We start from the raw sequence: 22887 nt of genomic DNA, 5'->3' as shown, positions 1-22887 counted from the left end.
TTTTTTGGACTAATTGGGTGCCGACACGTGGCTAGTAACTTGCTATAACAAGTTAACTAACCGGTTGGGACCAATAAAAAAGATCGAGAGGTAAAGGTGGGATTATTAAAAAATAATCCAATGGTGGGATTATTTTCAGCGAACGGGCAAAAGGTCGGAATATTGCGAGCAATTTTTCCTTAATTAATTTGTTTATTTCAAATTAGATTAGGATCATATTTAAACACTATTAACAGCTAATGTATCATTATTGAAAAACACCGAATTAAATTTAATCATTTTCTCTAGCAAAGTTTTTTTATAAATCGATTTTCTCAATTCGATCAGATTGGTTTATAAAATCATTTTTTCTAGCCAATTCAATTTTTTGGAGTCTAAAAATTACCTGGTTTATGTGCAAACCTATGGGCACTTTTTGTATGTCCATCTAGTATTTACTATTCCCTCCATCCCTTAATACAATGCCTCTTTCTCTTTATTATGTAAGTGATAAATGCTCGAAAGAGGCATTGTATTAAGGGACGGAGTATGTACCAAGGATAACACGTGGCATAGTCACCCCTACAATATTATCATGTAAGATATAACTTAAAGATAAAGCCTAAAGCTAAGGAGAGACTTGAATCAACTTAAACTTATTGTTCTAATAAATCTTTAATTAGCTAACCAATTTGCAACTCTAATTCCTAACACACATGCATGTTTAACTAACCTCGACATGCTAATTTTGATTTGTTGATAAATTCCTACAAGGTGTAAGAGTGTAACCACATTGACCTCCATATGTTTATTAGTCTTTTATTGGAATCACAATAGTTTTTTTTTTCTTCTTCTAATTAAAGTTATTCGGTGTAAACTTAAAATGAGAGAAATGATTTTAGCACACCTAAACTGATTTTGGCACAATTTTCTATGCTCCTCTTACATAGGGGTGTGCCAAAAATAAAAATCAATTACTCCGTACTATATAATTCAGTTATTCCATCAGATTTTCTGAGTTATTAATATACCATCTGTCTATGAATAGGATATACCAAATTATAATAAGGTACTAACATCTTTGGTAATTTCATTGAGATGTATCTTAATTAGGCAGTGTATGTGCAATGCTAATTAAGTTGCCTTTTGTCGGTGTTAACGTACACGATATTGAGGGTTTAACAAAAACGTTTTTGTAAGATAAAAATAATTTGCAAAATAGGAACGTACAACTAACTCATTCCTTGCTTTGGTTTTATACTTTAATTGGTGTACATTCTTATAATTTTAACTTTGCATTAATTTTTCCAAAACTTTTATTCTTTTTTCTTCATTGCATGCTTTGGTTTACCCAGGAGCGGAGCTACATTGGTGCATACTGGTATTACAACCATAATTAATAAACGATAATAGCCTCTAAGTTTGAGGAAACTCGATCCAATCGTAAAGTCAAATATGGTCTAATATGAGTAGCTAGATAGTAAATAAAGCTCTTTGTAAAAATGTTCTTATGCAAATACTTCTATAATTAATACATGAAGCAATCAACCAATGACTACCACTAGTTTTGCCAACTAGTGATTGTGGCTCTTAATTGTTTATACAACTCATACTAGCACTCTATTTTTACATTTTGTTGGTACGTAACATTGGATTTTTCCATTGATGTATGTCCTGGGCCTCCTGGCTAGGCTACAATTCTAATTTAGACAAACTATAATTTCTTTGTCAAAAAAATTGACATATTTATAACATGTCATGCATTCATGTCTAGATATTTCCATCAAAAGCGTTAGGCGTAATAGCTTCGGTCCAAATTAATTTTGGGGGGTGGAATTTATCTTGTAGCTAAATTCATAAAAGTGTACGTACAAGTAGATAAGGACTCATTGATGATAAGACTACCAATCGATCTTTGATTTTTGGACCATATTTATACTTGTATTTAGTTGTATTTAACTAACTTAGGCTAGGTTGCTATGTTAAATTGCTCACTCGTAAACCAAATCAATCAATAACTAGCTAGTAGCTATTTAGCCAGCTCATCAGCATATATCAACGGTACCTTTTTTTTTTTTTTTTTATAAAGAGTTAGGTTAGATAGCTAACAATAATATAATATAATTTAATTTGAAAGCGAATGTACTCTCCTTTGACCAATATCACTTAAATATTTACTACATATATATTAAAATATAATAAATACATTGATATCTCCCTAACTCGCTGGCTAGATGTTAGTTAATCATGAAGTATTTGTATCATTTGTATTTCTTTGGTACAAAATGCTTCAACCATCTATATATCTAAGGAAATAAAATACTTGTAATATTAATGGTCATAATAGTAGATTAGATGATTGTAATCCTTATTATGTTAGTTGTGCAAAATGTAACGTGATTTTGATGAGTATGTACTAACCCGTAAATAAAATTGTTGTAAGCTAATAGTAACGGGTGGCTTGTATGTCTTGTTTACTATTGTCCAAAAAATTGTATGTTGGTACATGCATGTTGGATGCTTGGTATATTTAAAAGTCTAGCAACTTGTAAAAATTATCTCTTTCAAAATTTTGTAAAATTTACAACCAACATCATCACATTACAACATGGCCATAATTACTTCCCAACCATCCACCTATAAATAGACACCACTTCCCTACTCTCATTAGTCACAACTTACAATTCCAATTTTCCTCCTCTCTTTTATTATTACAAGCAATTCTTCTGCTATTATTAAACTTAAAAATGGCTTTTTCCAAAGCTTTAATTGCTTCTCTACTTCTTTCTCTACTTGTTCTTCAGCTTGTTCATGCATTTGAACCAGAAACAATCTCAAATCAAATGGTATGTTTTTTTTTAATGATATCATGTAATTAGTTTACTAATTAGTTAAATTTTCTCTATATTATTACATGGTTATATATATATATATATATATATATATATATATATATATATATATATATATATATATATATATATATACACACACACATATATATATATATACATATATATATATATATATATATTAATACAAAAGTTTATGTAATACTATGTTTCAGACTCGCCCTGGAAATGTCTCTGAAAGTAAAGTGGGTAAGTTTCTCTAATCTAATCTTCATAAAAAGCTCCCATTATTTGGTTATTTTATGCAACATTTACTCAAGGAAATGAAAGTTTATGCTCATTATTTTCTAGGAAATTTAGTAATATATATACATATAAAATAAAACTTAAGTGTTGTTCAAAATTTACATGTTATTTAATTAGAAAGTGCTTAGGCTAAGATTTTCCGTTTTGATCTTTCTAAATAGTTATGTAATGCATGATTAATGTTAATAAAAGTATGTAGAATGTTACTTCGTATATGATAATTTTTTACATAGTAAATGTAAATAGGGTCATGAGTAACAACAAACCTCATATACTAGTATAAATTTTTAAGAATAGCTTCTTAAAAAGATTATTATTATTATTATTATTAAATAACAAAAACCTACAAAGTCAAAAGATTTACAAGAAATTAGTGGGGAGACGAGATACAATCTGGGCCACCACCCCTCTAGCTATAGCGAACCCAATCCTGTTAAAGATGTGAGCAGCCGCACGAGCTTTATTATTATTATTATTATTATTATTATTATTATTATTATTATTATTATTGTTATTATTATTATTATTATTATTATTATTATTATTTTTTCTTTTTTTTTTTCTTTTTTTTTTTTTTACATTTTTGTTATATTTTCCTAATCGTTGGTTGGCCATCATTGTTTTGGCCAATTGGGAGCATGATTTGCATGGTTTATTTTTTACATTATAATTGCATGTACTTCAAACTTTCATGCTCTAGATTTTCACAATAACGTCCTATAATTGATGTTTATATACGAGTATATATAATAGTAAAGATAAGAGATGTTTTTTTTTTTTTTTTTTATTCTGAACTATATTTAATTACTTTGCATTATATGTTATTTCGGGAATATATTGAGGTACGTTATACTCTTGGATGCATTAAAATTCACAAATGAACTACTCATTCGAGTTTTAAAGGAGATTAGGAAAGTTATTTAGTATTTACTTACTCGTAACAATGACTCAATGAGGGACTAAGTAAGCAAATTGTTCCATTTTGCCAAACTTCACTGAAATTGCAACTTCTTTGGTAACAACGTGTAAGTCGATGTCAACCAATTGATCATAAATGTGACAGGAAATATTGATTTTTACTCCAACAGAATTCTGATGAAAACAATAAATAACTTTTACTGAGCATTTAGTTATGAAAATGGTACATGCAGATTGTGGGGCAGCATGTGCAGTGAGGTGCAGCGCCACAAAGAGGCCAAACCTATGCAAGAGGGCGTGCGGAAGTTGTTGTAGCAAGTGCAATTGCGTACCACCAGGCACCTTTGGCAACTACGAAGCCTGTCCTTGTTATGCCAACTTGACCACCAAGAATAAAATGCACAAGTGCCCTTAAAGATACCCGGAATTGATTTCTATGTTTAATTCGGAAACAGCAAAGCCTTAGTCTTGAAATGATTTGGGATCAAAATTCTATTTATGATATTAGTAAAATAAATCCATTTTTTAGGCACGTTGTAATTCTTATAGCTAGCTAGCTGGTGGTATGTTTAGTTATGTTAAGTGAGTGTAATCTAGATGGAAGTTTATGTCGATTGTTGTACTATTTTGTATAATAGCGGAAGTAGTTTTTAGTAATCTACCATTACTGTATTTTAATTGATGTGTATGGTATATTCCTTTTCAAGGGAATTAATGCTATGTAATGTATCACTGTTTGAAAGCTACTTCGTAGTATGGAATAAATCCATTGAGATTATATATTTTTTTGGTGATGTGATTAATTGTTATTTTGTTGCTAAGTTAATGCCAATTTACTTTATCACTAGAAAAGGATGGTTTCAACCATATTATTTTGTGTTGGAACAATTTAGACGTAATAATTAATCCAATTTCTAAATATAAATTCGACATTGCAGATTAGGTCGACTCTATCAAGTCTACCTACCAAAATTTACCGTGTTTATAACAATTTAATAATCGTCTTAGCATTATCAATGCATTCACACATTCTATTTTATCTTAGACCAATTCTTTTTATCCTTCATTATAGTTAGGCATATGAATTCAAAAGTGAATGAAAGTTTCTAAATTATCTCATCTTCATTGAGACATGATAGGTAATGCTCCACATATAAAAAGCTCCTTTCTTAAAACAATCCATTTACTTTACCAATGAAACTAGCTTCGTCTATTAGTAATTAGAAACGATACACTCCTTGAGGCAACGACTTAATCATATGTTACTGTGTTACGTGGTCGTGGCTTAATCTGCTGATTAGGCTTAGAACAATCATTTACTAAAACTTGATTTGAAGGCCAAAAAATCATTTGTTGCATCCACAAAGCTTTAATGCTTGCTCTTAACCAACATTGCTTAAGGCAATTGCTTCTTCTTCCCTTCCCTCCAAATTTGAAATTCTTCCAGAAAACCCAGAATTACCACCCTTTTTCTACTCTATCTTCTCTCTTAAATCTCTGCAATAAACCCCAACTTCTCAAGCAATTCCATGCTAGGTTAATCCTCCATGGCCATCACCAAAACCTTTCTCTTACCTCTAATCTTATTGAATCCTATGCTAATTTGGGCCTCAATAGCCTCTGTTTTCATGTATTTAATTCAATTTCTTACCCAAGTTGGGAAATTTACAACAGGGTTCTTCAAATTATTGCAAATTCTGGTGAATTTAAGGAAACCCTGTTGTTATATGATAAAATGGTATCAAATTCTATGTACCCAGATGAATTTTCATACCCATTTGTTCTGAGGTCTTGTAAGCATGTCTTGGATGTTGATCATGGTAGAAGGGTTCATGGGCATTTGGTGAAACTTGGTTTTTACGTGAATGAGGAAGTGAGGACGGGTTTAGCTGAGTTTTATGGCGAACTTGGGGAGATTGAGAATGCACGTCAAGTGTTTGATGAAATGCCTGTTAGAGGGTTGGATTACTGGAATTCTCAGATTGTGGAAAGCTTACAAAATGGGAATGTTAGGGAGATTATTGGGGTAATTAAGCAGATGATGGAGGTGAATATTTGGCCAAATTCAGTTTGTTTGATCAATTTGCTGAGAGCTAGTACAGAACTGAACTCTTTAAAATTAGGGGTATTGGTTCATGGTCTAATTGTTGTTAGTGGCCTTAGTGAAGATGTATCTGTGTGCACTGCATTGATAAATATGTACTCTAGAATAGGTAACCTAAAGAATGTGTGTTTGGTGTTTAAGATGATGCCTGAAAAGGATCGTGTGGTGTGGAACTTGATGATTTCAGCATATTTTCGCCGTGGGCAATCAAGGAAATCCCTGGACTTATTGGTGAAAATGTGTAATGAAGGAATAAGAATGGACCTGTACACTGCACTTGCAGCATTACCGTCTACTGGTGAGTTGAAATCGCTTGAATGGGGGAAGCAAATCCATGCCCATGGCATCAGAAATGGCTTAGATCATCAGGTTTCAGTTCAGAATTCTTTGATAGATATGTATAGTAAATGTGATAGTGTGGAAGCTGCCAAAAAGGTTTTTGACTTGGTAGTAGAGAAGACTGAGGTTTCGTGGAGTTCAATGATTAAAGGATTTGTTATTCATGAACGATATTTTGATGCCCTATCACTATTTGCCAGAATGAAATGTGATGGATTTTTGGTTGATTCTGCTGCAATTGTGAGCATCTTGCCTGCTTGTGTGAATGCTGGTGCATTTGAGCAGTTGAAATATATTCACGGGTGCACCATCAAGTATGGTCTGCTCTCTACACCTTCTGTAAATACAGAATTACTGGCAAGTTATGCTAAATGTGGTTGCATAGACATGGCGAGAAGGCTGTTTGATGAGGAAGAGATTGATAATAAGGATACTATTACTTGGAATTCGTTAATAAGTGCATATTCTAAACATGGAGAGTGGCAACAATGCTTTCGTCTTTATGAGCAGATGAAAAAGACATATTTCAGACCAGACTCAATAACATTTCTTGGATTACTGACAGCTTGTGTTAATTCTGGTCATGTTAATGAAGGATGGAAAATATTTAAGGAAATGACAGAAACCTTTGGTTTCCAGCCTAGTCAAGAACACTATGCGTGTATGGTGGATCTGTTGGGTAAGGCAGGGCATATTGATAAAGCTAAAGAGCTCATAAACTCTATGCCCATCAAAGCAGATGCCCGTGTATGGGGTCCGTTGTTAAGTGCTTGTAAAATGCACTCAGAGACCGCAGTTGCTGAGTTGGCTGCTGAGAAGCTGATTGAAATTGAACCAACAAATGCAGGGAACTATGTACTGATGTCTAACATATATGCTGCATCCGGAAAGTGGGACAAAGTAGCAAAGATGAGAAGTTTTCTAAAAAATAAAGGTCTGAAGAAGACTCCTGGCTGTAGTTGGCTGGAGGTTAATGGAAAAGTGCACGAGTTCCGAGTTGCTGATAGATCTCACCCTAGATCAAATGAGATTTATTCTGCATTGCAGTATATAGAGCTCGAAATCGAGGACATCATAAAGGCAAGCCTACCAAAGCCGTGGGTTATTGAAGATATTGAACATTAGATAAGAGTAAATAGGCTTTCCTTAGCACTAATTCATGGATTGAATATTTTGATTTTATCATTGCCTCTATGTACTCAAATTTGGAGCAATATAAAGAGTAAATAACAAGTATTTTCCAACAAAACAGAAATAAAATCCAAATCAAATAATTTATTGCAATGAATGGGCTCATGCCTGTCTGACTGTCTGTTCTTGTTAGAATCTTTGTTGAGCAATCGAACATTATTTACAAAAAGACTATCAGAAGTTTCTTAAAGACACTATGTCTCGTAAAAGCCAGAACAAAAATCAGGAAAATATCACATTCTTCTTAATATTCTTATTTTCTTTACATTCCTAAATTTCAACCCTTGAAAAATGGGCTGTTGAATAGGTATCATCATAAATGTCCACAAATTAGACAATAAATTGGGCATGATCTACAAAACTAAGTTTTGCACTTAAAGTTCAACATTTAGTTGCACACAAGATATGGTTAGGACGCCTCTGGGAGTAGTGCTCACAGGTGATGCAGAACTTCAAAAGATAAGACGTACAACAAAGATTCGTTCTTCCACTTTGGACAGTTGAAACATCATCTAGGAGCACATACTTTCAAGCGTACCTTACAGGTTCTTAAGCAAAGCAGGTTCATTACTTCAGAGTTCAGACTACCTGCAAAAGGAAGAGAGGAGATTCATTTCCATTACTTGATAATATTTCTTTTTCAGATAAGAAATCAATATTAAAAACTCACAAACCTTTTGTACAAAGCTTTTACATCTTTCCTAAGCAGAGGATTCTGCAAGAAAATATCACAACAGTCTTCTAAATCAATGGATTTCAATTCTAAATCCTTCTTCTTAGAAAATTCATCCCACTCGAACCACATTTTTGCTATTATTTCTTTCTTAAAACAAGTTCTGTGGTCATCCTCTTCAGGAGAATCAGCTGCAACCAGTCTATAAGTAAACACTTTTTTCAGTTGCCCTGGCCTAAATGCCCGGCATACTGCTTGCCAAGAGACAGAAGGGTTTGGATGAACATCAAGTATCAAAATACGTGATGCTCCAACAAGTGATATTCCTTCCCCACACGCTTTAATCGATCCCAAAAATACTCTAGCATTAGGTGAGCTATTAAACTGTTCCATGGACCATTCACGGTGTTCTGGTGTTGTTTCACCTGTTATCATGAATATTTCCTTGTTGATAGCCCAACCTTTGTGATGCACTGCTAACCGCTCTAAAAACTTCAAAGGCAAGAGATACTGACTGAAAACTAGCAACTTTTCTTGTGCAATTTCACATAAACGTAGCATATTGAGGAAGAACATGGCTTTCACCCCATCAATAAGATTCATTTTCTTGATCATTTGATCCAAATTCTCATCACTCATAGTCCGATTTTCTTGATTGCTTTCGTTACTGCTCCCTGAGAACTGCTTCAGCTGGGGATGCAAATATACTGCACTTCCCAAAGAACTACTTCTGAACTTTCTTTCCTTCAATTTCTTCATCTCATCAACTTCAACCTTTTGCTTCGGGCTAAGATTGAGCAAGACCGTAAAGTCATTGAGTCCTGGTAACTCATCAAAAGAGTCACCTTTATAATAGTGAAGAACTTGGCTTGTCATCTCACGCAAATCTTTTATGATCCCAAGTTTTCTTTGTTCATTATCATCATCAGTCAGTGTATTTTCCACTAATTCATAAAAAGCAGCATCCCCTGCTCCAGCCAACTGTTTTCTGACCCCAGAAATCTTAACTTTGCTCATAATACGCCTTACTATTACACGATTTTGCTCTAACTTCAGAAATTTAGGTTGAACAAGGTTCAGAATGTTGAAGACTTCTACAACATGATTCTGATAGAGGGTTCCAGATAGCACAACTTTCCGAGGTGTCTGAACTAGAGTTAGTGAGTGCAGCGTGTCAGTGTTTTTATTCCTTGGTGTGTGGCCCTCGTCCAATATCATAACTGTTGGAGCTCTCACCAAAATTTCTTTACAGGCGGCCTTTTCATTGCTAGTAACATCACTGGTCACAATGGAAGAGAATTGCTTGTACCCTAAAAAAAGAATGCTCTTCTGCTCAGCCCATTGCTTCAAGACATTCAGCTGCTGTGAACGACTGGCTGCCTTCACCGAGTAGAAATCATACAAGGGAATATCATCAAGTTGCCACCTCTGAAATTCTTTTTTCCATGTGCCTAAAATTCCTTTTGGGAGGATTACTAATGGTCTAGCAGAAGGGTACTTAGCGAGATAGCTTTGCATGAAACATATGATCATAAATGTTTTTCCGGAGCCAGGGGCATGGGCCAAAATGCAACCATGTGGATTCTCAGTCACCAAATTTCTAAGCAGGAAATTAAAGCCCTCAATTTGATGAGGTTTCATCTGTTTAATGTGCTCTGCATGAGCTATAACTTCAAGTACACTTTGATCCATGCTTAGTAGGTTACACCAGTCAGGAAGACTGTCAACTGGCTTGTTATCTTCAGTTTTATGGGATTCATTATGGTAACTAGACTTCGTCCTTATTCTCTGTATCAAGAAGAAAACTTAGATCAGATAGTACTAGTTTGCAAAGATGTAGCGGCAGAAAAGGATCAGATGCACAAGAAATGGTTTTTTACAATGATGGTCATTTCGAAATTAGTCAAGGCTACAAGAAATGGCCTTTCACCACTACCCAAAGAACACAATATTTACTGAAGGTCATAATAGTAACCAAAATCCTACATTACACATACTATAAGGGTGCATCTTGGTCAACCAAGATATCAAGTCACAGATAAAGTTTAAATGAACATGCAAACAAAGAGAAGAAATTAGAAGTAGAACACTGGAAGCGTGGATCTGACTATTAAAATAACAGGTTTTGCACCTTAAGTCAAGCTCAAATGCTCAAACTATATGCAAATCCTAATCAGAATTACCAACATAGTGTTAAAAGAAGAAGAAACATGAAGAACTTTGTCTTTACCTTCGGATAAAGAAACTCAAACATATCTTGTATTCCCTTTTGCACAAGTCCACAAACTCGGCAAACATAGCCAATATCATCCTTTAAGATATAAGAATGGTCGCAGTCATCTTCATCTTCCTTTTTTTCTTCATCGGAAAACTGATTCTCAGGAAATTCCTAGAATCATATAAAACCAATGGGAATCATCAGACTATAACTACATCTATAAATGGTCCTATCCTCTTATCTAGAACGGTACTAATCCCATACACTTGATACTCAGGGTTAAATGCTCAGTCAGTAAAATACTTAACAAAAGCACAAGAATACCTTACAAGATTCCATTGCAAACTCCATCTCCTTCCATATTGTAGCAACATTCTCATCTTCAGAGTCATTTTCAGATTTGTCTTGAGTTGCAGTATCCTCTTCAACTCCTACGTAGATTCCTTTCTTCATTTCAGGAGAGGTATGATTTACTAACTCCTCAGAGTCCTCACAGGGTGTAATGGCCCCTAAACAACAGAGAGGAATTTCAATGAAATACATTTGCTTCTATATTGAAGTCTAAAGAAACACCAACATGAAATATGTTTGTGCAATGTATGTTGAACTCCTGAGAGTTCAGAGCAATAATTTAACCATTTTCTGAATAAGACTGTTTACCATTTCGGTTTCTGTCTACCTGCAAAACTTCTCTTAGATACTCGATATTTTAAAAACCAGCCAAACCTTGTTCTTATCTGCTAACTTGTTGACACTAAGAGACAAGTCCAGAACCTTGTTTGCTAACACTTATAAAAAGGACTTAGAAATGCAGAGCATCAACAGAACTAAGCACTTCATAAGATACATAAGTCCAATGCTTTGTGACCTTCACAATAACCTTCTTGGATAAAACTAAAGTACACAAACAATTCAGAAAAAGGAGCTGATGCTGCTCTGAAGTCATGATAAAGAAAAATAAAGCACAGCCTTAACAAGACAGGAACATTTCAAAAGAAATTCTACCTGCAATAACTGCATATTCAGCAAAATGAAAGTAATTTGCTTGAAATAGAAGTTCTACCTCCTTCAACTTCTACTTCTCCTCCCGTGTTTGAATTGATTTTGTCAATGAACACTGGATGGTTATCTTGCTGACTGCATCCAATGCTGTCTGTAGGAGGATGCCAATCCATCCTTTTTTCGCGTAAAGCTAACATCCTCAAAAGTCTGGCTTTTTTTTGCATTAGTGCATTTGGATCACTAAATTCAGCATCTCCATGATTAACAACTGCTTTTATTTGACTCAATAAGGACAACCTTGCAGGTTGCATCTGCTTCATCTTTTTTTGACGAATTATTTTTGCTCTCATAATTCGAACAGTCTTGTGAAATTGTGACTTTAAGACATTGTACTCACTTTTGTCACCATTCATCCTGTTATGCATGGTTTATTGCTCACTGGAAACCTACTAACATGTGAGAATGATCTTCAGTAAGTCATACAAATATCATATTTCATACCTCATATTTCATACTTCATACTTCATATTACTTACAGTACATACTACATAATGAATGTAAATCTCAAGTAGTCCTAAAGACTAAAGTAAATATGATGTACAATAATATGATGGAAATGTGAATACAAAACCACAAAGTGTTAAGACTGTTAACAATCTTAACATAGTGATTATTAAATGATGATTAAAAAATTAACAATAACTGTCTCAAATCCTTAAAAAAAGTCTTATAAATCAAATGAGGCACATAGACATAAGATAACATATACTGGACTCTCCTCCAGGCAATCAAATTGACAAAGATACCTTAATTCCAAGTTACCAAGTTTAAAAATCAAAGGGTTAGTGACCTTTACATTGAAATTAACTAGTACTCGTATTAATTTATCGTATTAAAAGAAAAATAAATCATACGGGGTACTATGTATCTACGACTTTCCCCTCTCTCTCTTTAGTAAATCTCATGAACAACCATCTTATTTCCCGAAAAATCGGGTTTTTACCACTTCCAAGGATCACAAGAAGCATAATTTAAACATTCAACCAAATGACTACTCGTACTTATCAACTCACACAATTACATGATGTACGCTAACACAATGTAGTACCAACCAAGGCATTGTTTAAAACTTACAACATTTGATCATAAAATTCATGACATAATTGACATTGTTTTTTTTTTTTTTAACAAAAAATTCATGACATTGTTGAGGACGATAGTTTAGGTAAACCTAAGTAAAATATGGTAACTTTATAATTTTCATTACGTATTAACAAAAATTTATGGACCCCATTATTCCATGAAAGCCAAATTTGAGCAAACCCTCAATGTGAGTCGAGGGTTTGAAAAAAATTGATTCTTTGAACACCCATTTAAGTTGATATGCTAATAATGCATCACAAGGTACAATTTTTAAACAAATAAGCAAAATTCGTTGATTGAAAATGCTGAAAAAGTTAAAGAAAAAAGAGAGAAATTAGAAATCTTCACTCACCAATAGAAATTGCGTCAATAATTAACCAAATGCTTGTTGTTTTCGAGATGATTATAACTTTTAATTAGAGATTAAAATTTTAAAAAAAATGTGAATATTGAATTTAGGAAGAAATTCTCGAGGAAGCCAAGAAAAAAATTCAAAGGAACGTCAGTTGACGTAGGTCAATATTTAAGTGACCCCCTTTTTTGTGCTTCTGAAGTTACACGTCTTACAGCACCACGTTTTATATAACTGTAGTACTTTCAACTTACTAAAACTAGAGCTGTCCATTTGGGTAAACAAATTGGGTTTGGGTCGGGTAAGAGTGGGTCGGGTCAATTCGAATCGGATCAATTTGAATTAATTCCATAATCTACGCGGATTGGGTTTGGGTTGGGTCATTCTTGAGTCGGGTCACGTCGGGTCATACTTCTTATCGGGTTTGGGTCGGTTTTAGGTCGGGTTAATAACAGGTCGGGTTACATTCGGGTCGGGTGAACAATAGATCGAGTTTAATTTGGGTTTTCACGGGTTAGGGTAATTCTCGGATTCGAGTCGGGTTTGGTTCAAGTCAATAATTTCCGGGTTAGAATCAGGTTGAGTCATTCTCAGGTTTGAGTCAGGTTCGATTCAAGTCAATAATCTGCAGGTTACAATCAGATCGGGTCATTTTCAAGTCGGGTCATTCTCGGGTTCAAGTCGGGTTCGATTCAAGTCAATAATTTGCAGGTTATAATCAGGTTAGGTCATTTCCAAGTCGGGTCATTCTCGGATTCAAGTCGGGTTATGTTCAAGTCAATAATTTGCTGGTTACAATCAGGTCGGGTCATTTCCAAGTCAGGTTATATTCGGGTTCAACAAACTATAAATTAATAACTATCATTTTTATCAAGCTAATTATTTCCTTTGACTATAATATATATGGCAATATACTAGGGATCTATATATAGTCTATAATTTAGGAAAATAATTATCTCTTTTGACCATACAACAAATATACACTATATATTTAACTCTTAAATTTGAGGATGATGCTCTTTTCCTTTGTTGGCCTGGACTGATTTGGTCTCCCTAGACAAAATGCTTTGATCAACAATAATAAGATGGTCTAAATTGCATTTAAGGTGATTTGAAATCGGGTCAAAAATAATTTGGGTTGAATTTAGGTCGGGTCAATAACAAGTCGTGTTAATTTCGAGTCGAGTTAGTAACAAATCGGGTTGAATTTTTGGGTCGGGTAAGTAATAGGTCTGGTAAAATTCGAGTTGGATCAATAACAAGTCGGGTTTAATTTGGGTCAGGTCAATAACAAGTCGGGTAGATTTCGGGTCGAGTTTGTAACAGGTTGGGTTAATTTCGAGTCAGGTTGGGAACGAGTTGGGTTGAATTTAGATCAGGTTAGTAACAAGCCGGGTTAAATTCGGGTTTTGACGGGTTAAAACAGGTTTGGGTCAATTTCGATTCAAGTCGGGTTCGGTGCAAGTTAATTAAATTGGTCGTTGTTAACTGGTAAATCGGTGCAACTTGTAAACCGGTAAATTGGCTATTTAAAGGCAAACTGGATAGTTCCACCCAGCCAATTAAACTCCCGGAGGGTATTTGGACCATGGTAAACATTTCGGCAATTTTTATTTACGGGCGAAAAAAAGTCAAAAAATTCTAAAATTGAAGGCTAATATCCACGTTTTTTGAGAAATTTTGGAGGTTTCAAGGCCCGGTGTCGAAAGGGATTGAAATTTTTCGGGATGTATCTCAGGGTCATATAATGCCGTTTGGAACCATACTTGATCATTATTTGTTGTCATAAATGTTCGTGGTAGGCTTGAGTTAATTAAATAGGTGCAAGTTGTAAACTGGTAAATTGACCGTTTACAGGAAAATAGGATGGTTTCACCCACCCAATTGGACTCCCAGAGGGTATTAGGAACTATGGTAAAAATTTCGGCAATTTTTATTTCCGGACGAAAAAAAGTAAAAAAAAAAATCCAAAATTGAAGGCCAATCCACGCTTTTTGAGAAATTTTGGGGGTTTTGGAGCCCGGTGTCGAAAAGCCTTTAGATTTTAGGGGATACATCTCAGGTTCATGTAATGCCGTTTCGAACCATATATGATCATTATATGCTGTCATAAATATTTGTGGTAGACTTAAGTTAATGAATTAGCGCAAATTGTAAACCGGTAAATTGACCGTTTAAAGGCAAATTGGATGGCTCCACCCACCCGATTGGATTCCCGGAGGGTATTAGAAACCATGGTAAACATTTTTGCAATTTTTATTTACGGGAGAAAAACAATAAAAAAAATTCAAAATTTGAAGGCTATATCCACGCTTTTTGAGAATATTTGGAGTCTTCGGGGCCCGGTTTCGAAAAGTCTTGAAATTCTAGAGAATATATCTCGGGGTCATATAATGTTGTATGGAACCATATATAATCATTATATGTTGTCATAAATGTTCGTGGTAGGTTTGATTTAATGAAATTGGTGCAAGTTGTAAACAGATAAATTGGTCGTTTAAAGGCAAATTGGATGGTTCCACCCACCCAATTGGACTCTCGGAGGGTATTGGGGACCATGGTAAGCATTTCGGAAATTTTTATATTCGGGCAAAAAAAAGTAAAAAAATTCCAAAATTGAAGGCTAATATCCACGTTTTTTTGATAAATTTCGATTGTTTCGGGGTTCGTTGTTGAAAAGCATTGAGATTTTAGGGGATATATCTTGGGGTAATATAATGTCGTTTGGAACCATATATGATCATTATATGTTGTCATAAATGTTCGTGGTAGGCTTAAGTTAATGAAATCGGTGCAAGTTGTAAACTGGTAAATTGGTCGTTTAAAGGCAAATTGGATGGTTACACCCAGCTAATTGGACTCCCAGAGGGTATTAGGGACTATGGTAAACATTTCGATAATTTTTATTTCTGGGTGAAAAAAATCAAAAATTCCAAAATTGAAGGCTAAATATCCACGCTTTTTGAGAAATTTTGGAGGTTTTGGGTAGAGCTGTCAATTCGGATAAACGGGTCGGGTTTAGGTCGGTAAGAGTGAGTCGGGTCAACTCGGGTCGGGTCAATTCGAATTAATTCCATAACTTATGCAGATCGGGTTTGGGTTGGGTCATGCTTGAGTCGGGTCCAACGGGTCATATTTCTTATCAGGTTTGGGTCGGATTTAGGTCGGGTTAATAACAAGTTGGGTTACATTCGGGTTAACAATAGGTCGGGTTTTCACGGGTTAAAACGGGTTAGGGTAATTCTCGGGTTCGAGTCGGGTTCGGTTCAAGTCAATAATTTGCAAGTTAGAATAAGGTCGGGTCATTCTCGGGTTTGAGACGGGTTCGATCCAAGTCAATAATTTGCGGTTTATAATCAGGTAGTGTCATTTTCAAGTCGGGTCATTCTCGGGCTCTAGTCGGGTTCGGTTCAAGTCAATAATTTGCGGGTTATAATCAGGTTGGGTCATTTCCAAGTCGGGTCATTCTCGGATTCAAGTCAGGTTATGTTCAAGTCAATAATTTGCAAATTACAATCAGGTCGGGTCATTTCCAAGTCAGGTCATATTATGGTTCAATTAACTATAAATAGATAATTATAATTTTTATCAAGCTAATTATTTCCTTTGACTATAATATATATGGCAATATACTAGGGAACTATAGTCTATAATTTAGGAAGATAATTATTTCCTTTGACCATACAACAAATATATACTATATTTAACTCTTAAATTTGAGGATGATGCTCCTTTCTTTTGCTGGCCTGGACCAACTTGGTCCCCTTAGACACAATGTTTTGATCAACAATAATAAGGTGGTCTAAATTATATTTAAGGTGATTTGAATTCGGGCAGAAACAATTTGGGTTGAATTTAGGTCGGGTTAATAATAAGTCGTGTGGATTTCGAGTCAGGTTAGTAACAGATTGGGTTGAATTTTTTGGTCGGGTTAGTAATAGATCTAGTAAAATTCGGGTTGATTTCGGGTCGGGTTTGTAACAAGTTAGTTAAATTCGGGTCGGGTTAGGAACTGGTCGGATTGAATTCAGGTCAGGTTAGTAACAAGTCGGGTTAAATTTGGGTTTTGACGGATTAAAACGACTTTGGGTCAATTTCGGTTCAAGTCGAGTTCGGTTCAGGTCAATAATTTACGGGTTACATTTGGGTTGGGTCTTCTCCAGGTCAGTTCATGTTCGGTTTCGGGTCTCACATACTCGGGTCAACTCGGGTTTAGGGTTGGTTTCAGGTTGGGTCAGGTCGTGTTTGGGTCACCATTTTTTCGAGTTCAGATGGTTCGATTAATAATCGGGTTTGAGTCGGTATTTCGAGTTGGGTCAACTTTTCACACCTCTGACTAAAATCCTGAACATATTTGATTATTGTAATTGATTCATTTCTTGTCTTTATTGTCACATAATTTTCAAAGAGTGGTCCATTTGGAAAAAAAAAATCTCATATATATATATATATGTATTATTGGATGTCAACCTCTTGTTTCAATTTTAATTATGAGTAAAAATTTAGTTATTAGACTCTTTAGTTTTACAAATAGGACAATTTTTTAGAGACAAAGCCGTTTGTAGAGAAAGAAAGGAACTAGTAGTGAGTGGTCTATAAATTCACATTCGTTTTGATCGTAGAGAGTAAAGGATAGATCAGTTAGTATTTCTCTTCCGGTTCCAGGTAAATTCTAAGACCGTTTCTAATCACACCAGCCCTTGTGGCTAACTAAACACCCAAAAAAAATAAAAAAAATCCTTTCTAAATTGAAAAAACAAAAAGTAAAAATATAATTATCATGACTTTCACATTAGATGGTGGAACTGATACTTCAACCATTCATAACTCACCAATCAAAGGGTAAAAAGTCTACTTTAAATAATCTGCGAGGACAAAGACAAGAAATCCCAAAGGTAAAATTTGAGCTATATGATTCCATATTTCCATACATGAAATACAGGCACAAGCACATAAAATACAAGTGACGAGAAACAGTGTTTTAATTGCTCCAGATACTCAGTTATCTATGTTTCCGAGTTTCTGATGCTGTAAAATTAATGTAATCTTCCAGATAAATAACGTATGATTCAACATTAATCCAATGTTCTCCTTTCATCTCTAACTTTTACACAGCCCTAACTGGATTGGGCTCATGATAGCCCATCTGGAGTGCAAAGACGGTTAAATAAGCATAATTAAACCACCATTGAGCTTGCAAAACCATTTTCTTTGGTGCAGCCTCCTATAAAATGTAGTTTACACAACACCGGAGGGAAGGCGTAGGACAAGTTGCCCGCCAAAGATGCTGTAAAAGCCACAAAATTGAAGAAGTCATGATATGTTCAACAAAAGCAATTAGACAAATAAGACCAAATAAGACTGGCAAAAGAATGCCAACCTTTGAACATAGTAATAACAGAAGTCTGCCAAAATGAAAGTTTGCACTATCTCTGAGATAAGAACAAATGATGGCCATAGTCCATATCCCAAAGCAGTTAGAAGGTGCCCACGACTGTCCAAAACCTGGTGAAGATTGCAGAAAACAGTCATTGCTTGAAATATATGTTCAAGAACCTTCAGAAATTATGCATTTGCTTGAAGTTTGCCACACAAATGCATTCATAAGTTTTTTGATGGAAAAATGATTGCTGTTTCCTGTTTGTAGTGCCTTCTGACATTTGCTAATGATAACAAGCAGTTCGACAACTATATCTTAATCATTTTCCCTTTTAATTGTCTCTAATTCTCAAGAATTGGATGCCGAGAAAGAGAAGGGGAAGTTTATGTGAATTTCTTCATTATAAATTCAAAGAAGTTCAAGTTGACATCAAACCTGAAGAACCCAATGGGCACAGCTCAAGAACCTTGCTACTCCAAGCGCAAATACATAATGCGCCGTAAATGGTTCAACGATCTGAAAATAAAATGAAAGAGTTAGGATCAAAAACATCTAATCAATGAAATATTTCGGTTAACCTTTTCTGAGATACTGGACCTTAGTATTTTGCATAACCCGAAGTTGAGGAAGCACTGAGGAAGCTTCTAAATATACACAGAATGCCCACGAAATTCTGTTTAAGATGTTGTGCGAAGTTGATGGATGAACCAAAACTGCTAAAACAGCACATGGTACTAGCTGCAAAATATTGGATAGAGAAAATTAAAACCATTTACAGCAATAAAAAAATGGGGAAAATGGGACATTGATGGAAAATATATATGTCAGAGTACATTAATTCAGCATAAAGTAAGTGTGGCAGGAAGACTTGGCTTACTAATATAAACACCAAAGGAATTATCAAAGTCCACAAATACATCAAAAGCATTTTGTTTCCCAAAAGTGTCAGATCATGCCACAATGGCTGCGAAGCAAGTGTCACACCTCACACCCCCTAGAGAGCTGGAAGGGTTGCATACCCTTCCTAGTAGGGTTGCATACCATTCCTGGTGTTAATACAGTTATTATATAACAAGAAATAGGAGTTTCGTGGGAAAATGCACAGGGACCAAAAAAAATATCATCAAAGATGGCTTCAAAGATACATTTGTATTATATTAACCTTAAAGAGTAAATAACATTAATTAACATTCCGTTTGATAGGTAGTGGCGTAGTGCCATAGCTAGCAATAGCAATAGCCTCTAGGTGCCCTAACACTGTCCTCTTGTGCATTACTAGAGTCTAGGTAGCTGGCCTACAACACAAGACTACCAATTATAATGGTTGTTCTGATCTTTTAAACAAGCACATAACTGACTAATAATGAACATTTTACCATCAAATAGAACCTTTAAAAGAAAGCGCAGAAGAAAATGAGAAAGAAACAAAGCAGAGCAAAAAGAAATATAAAGACAACTGAGAAAAGTTCAAGCAGAACATCTAATTGGAAAACCAAGATCAAGCCCCTGTGATGTGAGCTGTGGCTGTATAAAATTTTACTGGTGATTTGGTTTAATTCAAGAAGTTAAAATTTCTAGGATATTGGGCAGAATGTTACTCCTAGCAAGCCCATCTTACCCAATAAGAGTGTTTACAGGATATTGCTCTGTTGCACAACCGACTAAACAGGGGGTGGGGGGTACCTAATCTTACTATGGAATACACCACTTATATCAATAAGGTCCTTTGACTGGCAATTCTCACGCACTAGTCCTTGGAGCTCTTCAAAATTAAAACACCAAACACCCTTGATGGAAAAATTCAGCATTTCAGCACATCCAAATTCAATGAACAGAAAATCTACAGGACTATCTTGATCTTCTAATATCCATATGCTCTCATCATCACCCTTTGGCTACTATCACCACTACTACATCCAGTTACGACATGAGAAGGGGGGGGGGGGGCTTTACGAAGTGGGAATTGGAATTTGGGAAGGGATGAAAGAATATTATATATTGCCATTGAAAAGGAAAAGAGTATTAGTAAAGGGTATTAAGTAATTTATTCCCAATATGTTCCCATCCAAGCCAAATAAGATAATGATAAAGTAATAATTTAAAGATCATCAGGATAATGATGAAAAGAATATCAGAGTACTTTCACTCACCACATAATATAGAGCAAAGTTGTCCTTGTCCTCCATATATGTTGACCTCAAGTTAAATCGAATCATATAGATGACCCACAATGTGAAAACCAAGGTAGCTGAATCAAGCAGCGTGTGGATATCATATTCCATGACAAAACTGCAATACAGCCTAACTGCTAAAAATATAGCCGTAAGCTCCTGTGACTTAAGTGAGAGTCCTGCAAATCATCCAAAGTGGAAAAAATTTATTCAAGCATCAGAAAAGATAACTTCACCGCACAAGATTGTAGCTACATCTATAGAATACAAAGACAGCAGTGTCATTTGGTATTTTAAAATAAGGGAATTCTATTAGTTGGAGAAGTTATACAAAGTTCAAATTGAAATAAATAATTCATAAGCAGGTATTTAGCTTCAGCCATGAGTCCTCAAAGAGAACTTTTAGGAAACAAACGATGGCCTATTGCCAAAAACAATCAAGCCTACTTTGACAATAAAGAGATAGCGGAGATACTAAAGTAATACTACGGACATCATAAATGTAATTGACATAATCTAAAATAATGGCACAAGTGCACAACACATTGTACAAACACACCAATATGGTATGGTCTTAATTCAAGCAAAATTTAAAAGCTCAGCTAATTTGTGAGTTTTCAATACGATGCAACCAAAATCCAATCTCACTCCTCTTCTTACTGGTTCTATCATGTTAGCCCAAAATCAACACACTATTTATATAGTTGAAGAAAAATTGCTGCCATTTATTGCCTTCATCATCCACCATCTTCATTTTTTTAGAAAATTTCACTCCAGATCTAAAATACATGATTAAGCAAACTAAATGAAATACAAAGTTCTACATACTATATTACTATATCATCAGATATCATCTTAAAGACTTAAAGGGACAATTGAGAATAAATAATACTTTCATCATCAACCACCTCCATTCTCATGAAAATTCACCCCCAAATCATACACAGAGTCAAGCACCCTAATTGCAATTAGCAACACAACTACTCCACACAGATAGTTACATTTATTTTCGTTATAGCCACAGACAACAAGAATGACACATTGCCTTCATCATAAATCACCTTCATTCTCTTGAAATAATTTCACTACCACTAATCATATTAGATGTACAATTAATACAAACATCCAATCAACCTTATTTCAATACAGCTTATAGCCGAGTTATAAATACTAAGCACATTTTCTTTTCATCATATCTGATATGTTATCAAAGGAGGGCAACTAGAATGATGAATTAACTCGAACTTGCTCTTCTCCAACTTACAACAACATATGGAAGAATCTTAAATCAATCCACATCCTCCCCAAGCAACCGCCCGTCTCCCAACCCCCTTCAACAGAAGGATCCCTATGATACACAAACAAAAATCGAGACAAAAACGCCACAAAATACTTTCTTTTCCAAAATCCACCTAATTGAGAAAAAGAGAACACCATATAAAGCACCAAATACTTAATTCAACACAAATCCTCTACAGTAAACTATAAACAATTTCAATAACAATTGCACAAATTAAACTACCAAATCCCCTAAATAAGAACCTTCAAATTTAAACAAAAACCCAATTTGATCTTGTAATTGATGAACTATTACAGCTAATTATACAATTCAACATCAAAAATCAAAATTAAACTCAAATTATAAGCTGAATATTCAGGCAAAAAGAAGATTACCAGCGCAAGTTTTCTCCTTTGTGAGTTTATAGATAAGAACAGCAATTCCAATAACATGAACAGCTTCAGCCGCAACAAAGAGATTATCGTGGTCACGAACCACCGCTCTCAGCAACACCAACGCCGCCATTCCGGCGACCACCGCAAGAAACGCCTTCACTTTCGGCGGTTGCCTTCTTAACCACGCCATAATCGTATGGATCGTCTTTCTCTGAGGCCTCATCTTCTCTCAATTTCTTCAAAGTTGGAAACTTTTTCTAGAAATTAGGGTTTTTTTGCCCTCTTTGCTGTTATAAATTAATCAAGATTTGATTTTGATTTGAGAATTGGGAAGGTGGTGTAGTAATGGAGGTGATGAGAGAGAATGGTGTGATTAGCTAAAGATTTTCCATAGAATTGAATATGAATATTAATGAAAAATGAGGAGAGATAAAGAAATTAGCTTATTTTTCTTTTTTTAAGTGGAATTTCTTGAGAGATTTATGGAATTTAAGAATGATTTTTTTGACTTTGTTGGACTAAATTAAATTATTTTACGATTTTATACTTATCTATTTTGTAGGAAGTGAATATGATTTTATCAAA

The 22887-nt window shown here is 34.8% G+C and overlaps 4 protein-coding genes across 4 annotated transcripts; 2 read left to right on the top strand and 2 right to left on the bottom strand.

The window, feature by feature from the left end:
* The first annotated feature begins 2616 nt into the window (after nucleotides 1-2616).
* On the top strand, nucleotides 2617-4840 carry LOC110739846 (gibberellin-regulated protein 1-like). Its single transcript, XM_021920332.1, has 3 exons — nucleotides 2617-2825; nucleotides 3047-3080; nucleotides 4289-4840. Exons 1-3 carry the CDS (start codon nucleotides 2727-2729, stop codon nucleotides 4468-4470), a joined length of 315 nt encoding a protein of 104 aa, XP_021776024.1. The 5' UTR covers nucleotides 2617-2726; the 3' UTR covers nucleotides 4471-4840.
* A 299-nt stretch (nucleotides 4841-5139) lies between these two features.
* Nucleotides 5140-7769, top strand: LOC110739827 (pentatricopeptide repeat-containing protein At1g11290, chloroplastic-like). Its single transcript, XM_021920313.1, has one exon. The coding sequence runs from the start codon at nucleotides 5428-5430 to the stop codon at nucleotides 7621-7623; it is 2196 nt and encodes a 731-aa protein (XP_021776005.1). The 5' UTR covers nucleotides 5140-5427; the 3' UTR covers nucleotides 7624-7769.
* A 137-nt stretch (nucleotides 7770-7906) lies between these two features.
* On the bottom strand, nucleotides 7907-12017 carry LOC110739837 (protein CHROMATIN REMODELING 35-like). The gene is made up of 6 exons (XM_021920321.1): nucleotides 11644-12017; nucleotides 11461-11463; nucleotides 10905-11089; nucleotides 10593-10751; nucleotides 8364-10150; nucleotides 7907-8277 (listed from the first exon to the last, which is right to left on the bottom strand). Exons 1-6 carry the CDS (start codon nucleotides 12005-12007, stop codon nucleotides 8274-8276), a joined length of 2502 nt encoding a protein of 833 aa, XP_021776013.1. The 5' UTR covers nucleotides 12008-12017; the 3' UTR covers nucleotides 7907-8273.
* A 5852-nt stretch (nucleotides 12018-17869) lies between these two features.
* LOC110739818 (putative ER lumen protein-retaining receptor C28H8.4) lies at nucleotides 17870-22761 on the bottom strand. The gene is made up of 6 exons (XM_021920305.1): nucleotides 22303-22761; nucleotides 20608-20807; nucleotides 19055-19195; nucleotides 18893-18973; nucleotides 18458-18582; nucleotides 17870-18364 (listed from the first exon to the last, which is right to left on the bottom strand). Exons 1-6 carry the CDS (start codon nucleotides 22523-22525, stop codon nucleotides 18316-18318), a joined length of 819 nt encoding a protein of 272 aa, XP_021775997.1. The 5' UTR covers nucleotides 22526-22761; the 3' UTR covers nucleotides 17870-18315.
* Between the last annotated feature and the right edge of the window lie 126 nt (nucleotides 22762-22887).

This window comes from Chenopodium quinoa, unplaced genomic scaffold (assembly GCF_001683475.1).
Source record: "Chenopodium quinoa cultivar QQ74 unplaced genomic scaffold, ASM168347v1, whole genome shotgun sequence".
NCBI lineage: Eukaryota > Viridiplantae > Streptophyta > Magnoliopsida > Caryophyllales > Amaranthaceae > Chenopodium > Chenopodium quinoa.
This window is presented reverse-complemented; position numbering and strand designations above follow the sequence as displayed.

What these genes read in the sequence shown, in the direction of transcription:
- LOC110739827 (XM_021920313.1), top strand. Translation starts at nt 5,428, where the DNA reads ATGCTTGCTCTTAACCAACATTGCTTAAGGCAATTGCTTCTTCTTCCC.
- LOC110739818 (XM_021920305.1), bottom strand. Translation starts at nt 22,525, where the DNA reads ATGAGGCCTCAGAGAAAGACGATCCATACGATTATGGCGTGGTTAAGA. An exon ending in ACTTTGCTCTATATTATGTG is followed by an intron (nt 19,196 to 20,607) that starts GTGAGTGAAAGT and finishes AATATTTTGCAG; the next exon opens with CTAGTACCATGTGCTGTTTT. An exon ending in TGTTATTACTATGTTCAAAG is followed by an intron (nt 18,365 to 18,457) that starts GTTGGCATTCTT and finishes TGGCTTTTACAG; the next exon opens with CATCTTTGGCGGGCAACTTG.
- LOC110739846 (XM_021920332.1), top strand. Translation starts at nt 2,727, where the DNA reads ATGGCTTTTTCCAAAGCTTTAATTGCTTCTCTACTTCTTTCTCTACTT. An exon ending in AAACAATCTCAAATCAAATG is followed by an intron (nt 2,826 to 3,046) that starts GTATGTTTTTTT and finishes ACTATGTTTCAG; the next exon opens with ACTCGCCCTGGAAATGTCTC. An exon ending in TGTCTCTGAAAGTAAAGTGG is followed by an intron (nt 3,081 to 4,288) that starts GTAAGTTTCTCT and finishes TGGTACATGCAG; the next exon opens with ATTGTGGGGCAGCATGTGCA.
- LOC110739837 (XM_021920321.1), bottom strand. Translation starts at nt 12,007, where the DNA reads ATGCATAACAGGATGAATGGTGACAAAAGTGAGTACAATGTCTTAAAG. An exon ending in TTGCAATGGAATCTTGTAAG is followed by an intron (nt 10,752 to 10,904) that starts GTATTCTTGTGC and finishes ATATGATTCTAG; the next exon opens with GAATTTCCTGAGAATCAGTT. An exon ending in TTGAGTTTCTTTATCCGAAG is followed by an intron (nt 10,151 to 10,592) that starts GTAAAGACAAAG and finishes TTCTTGATACAG; the next exon opens with AGAATAAGGACGAAGTCTAG.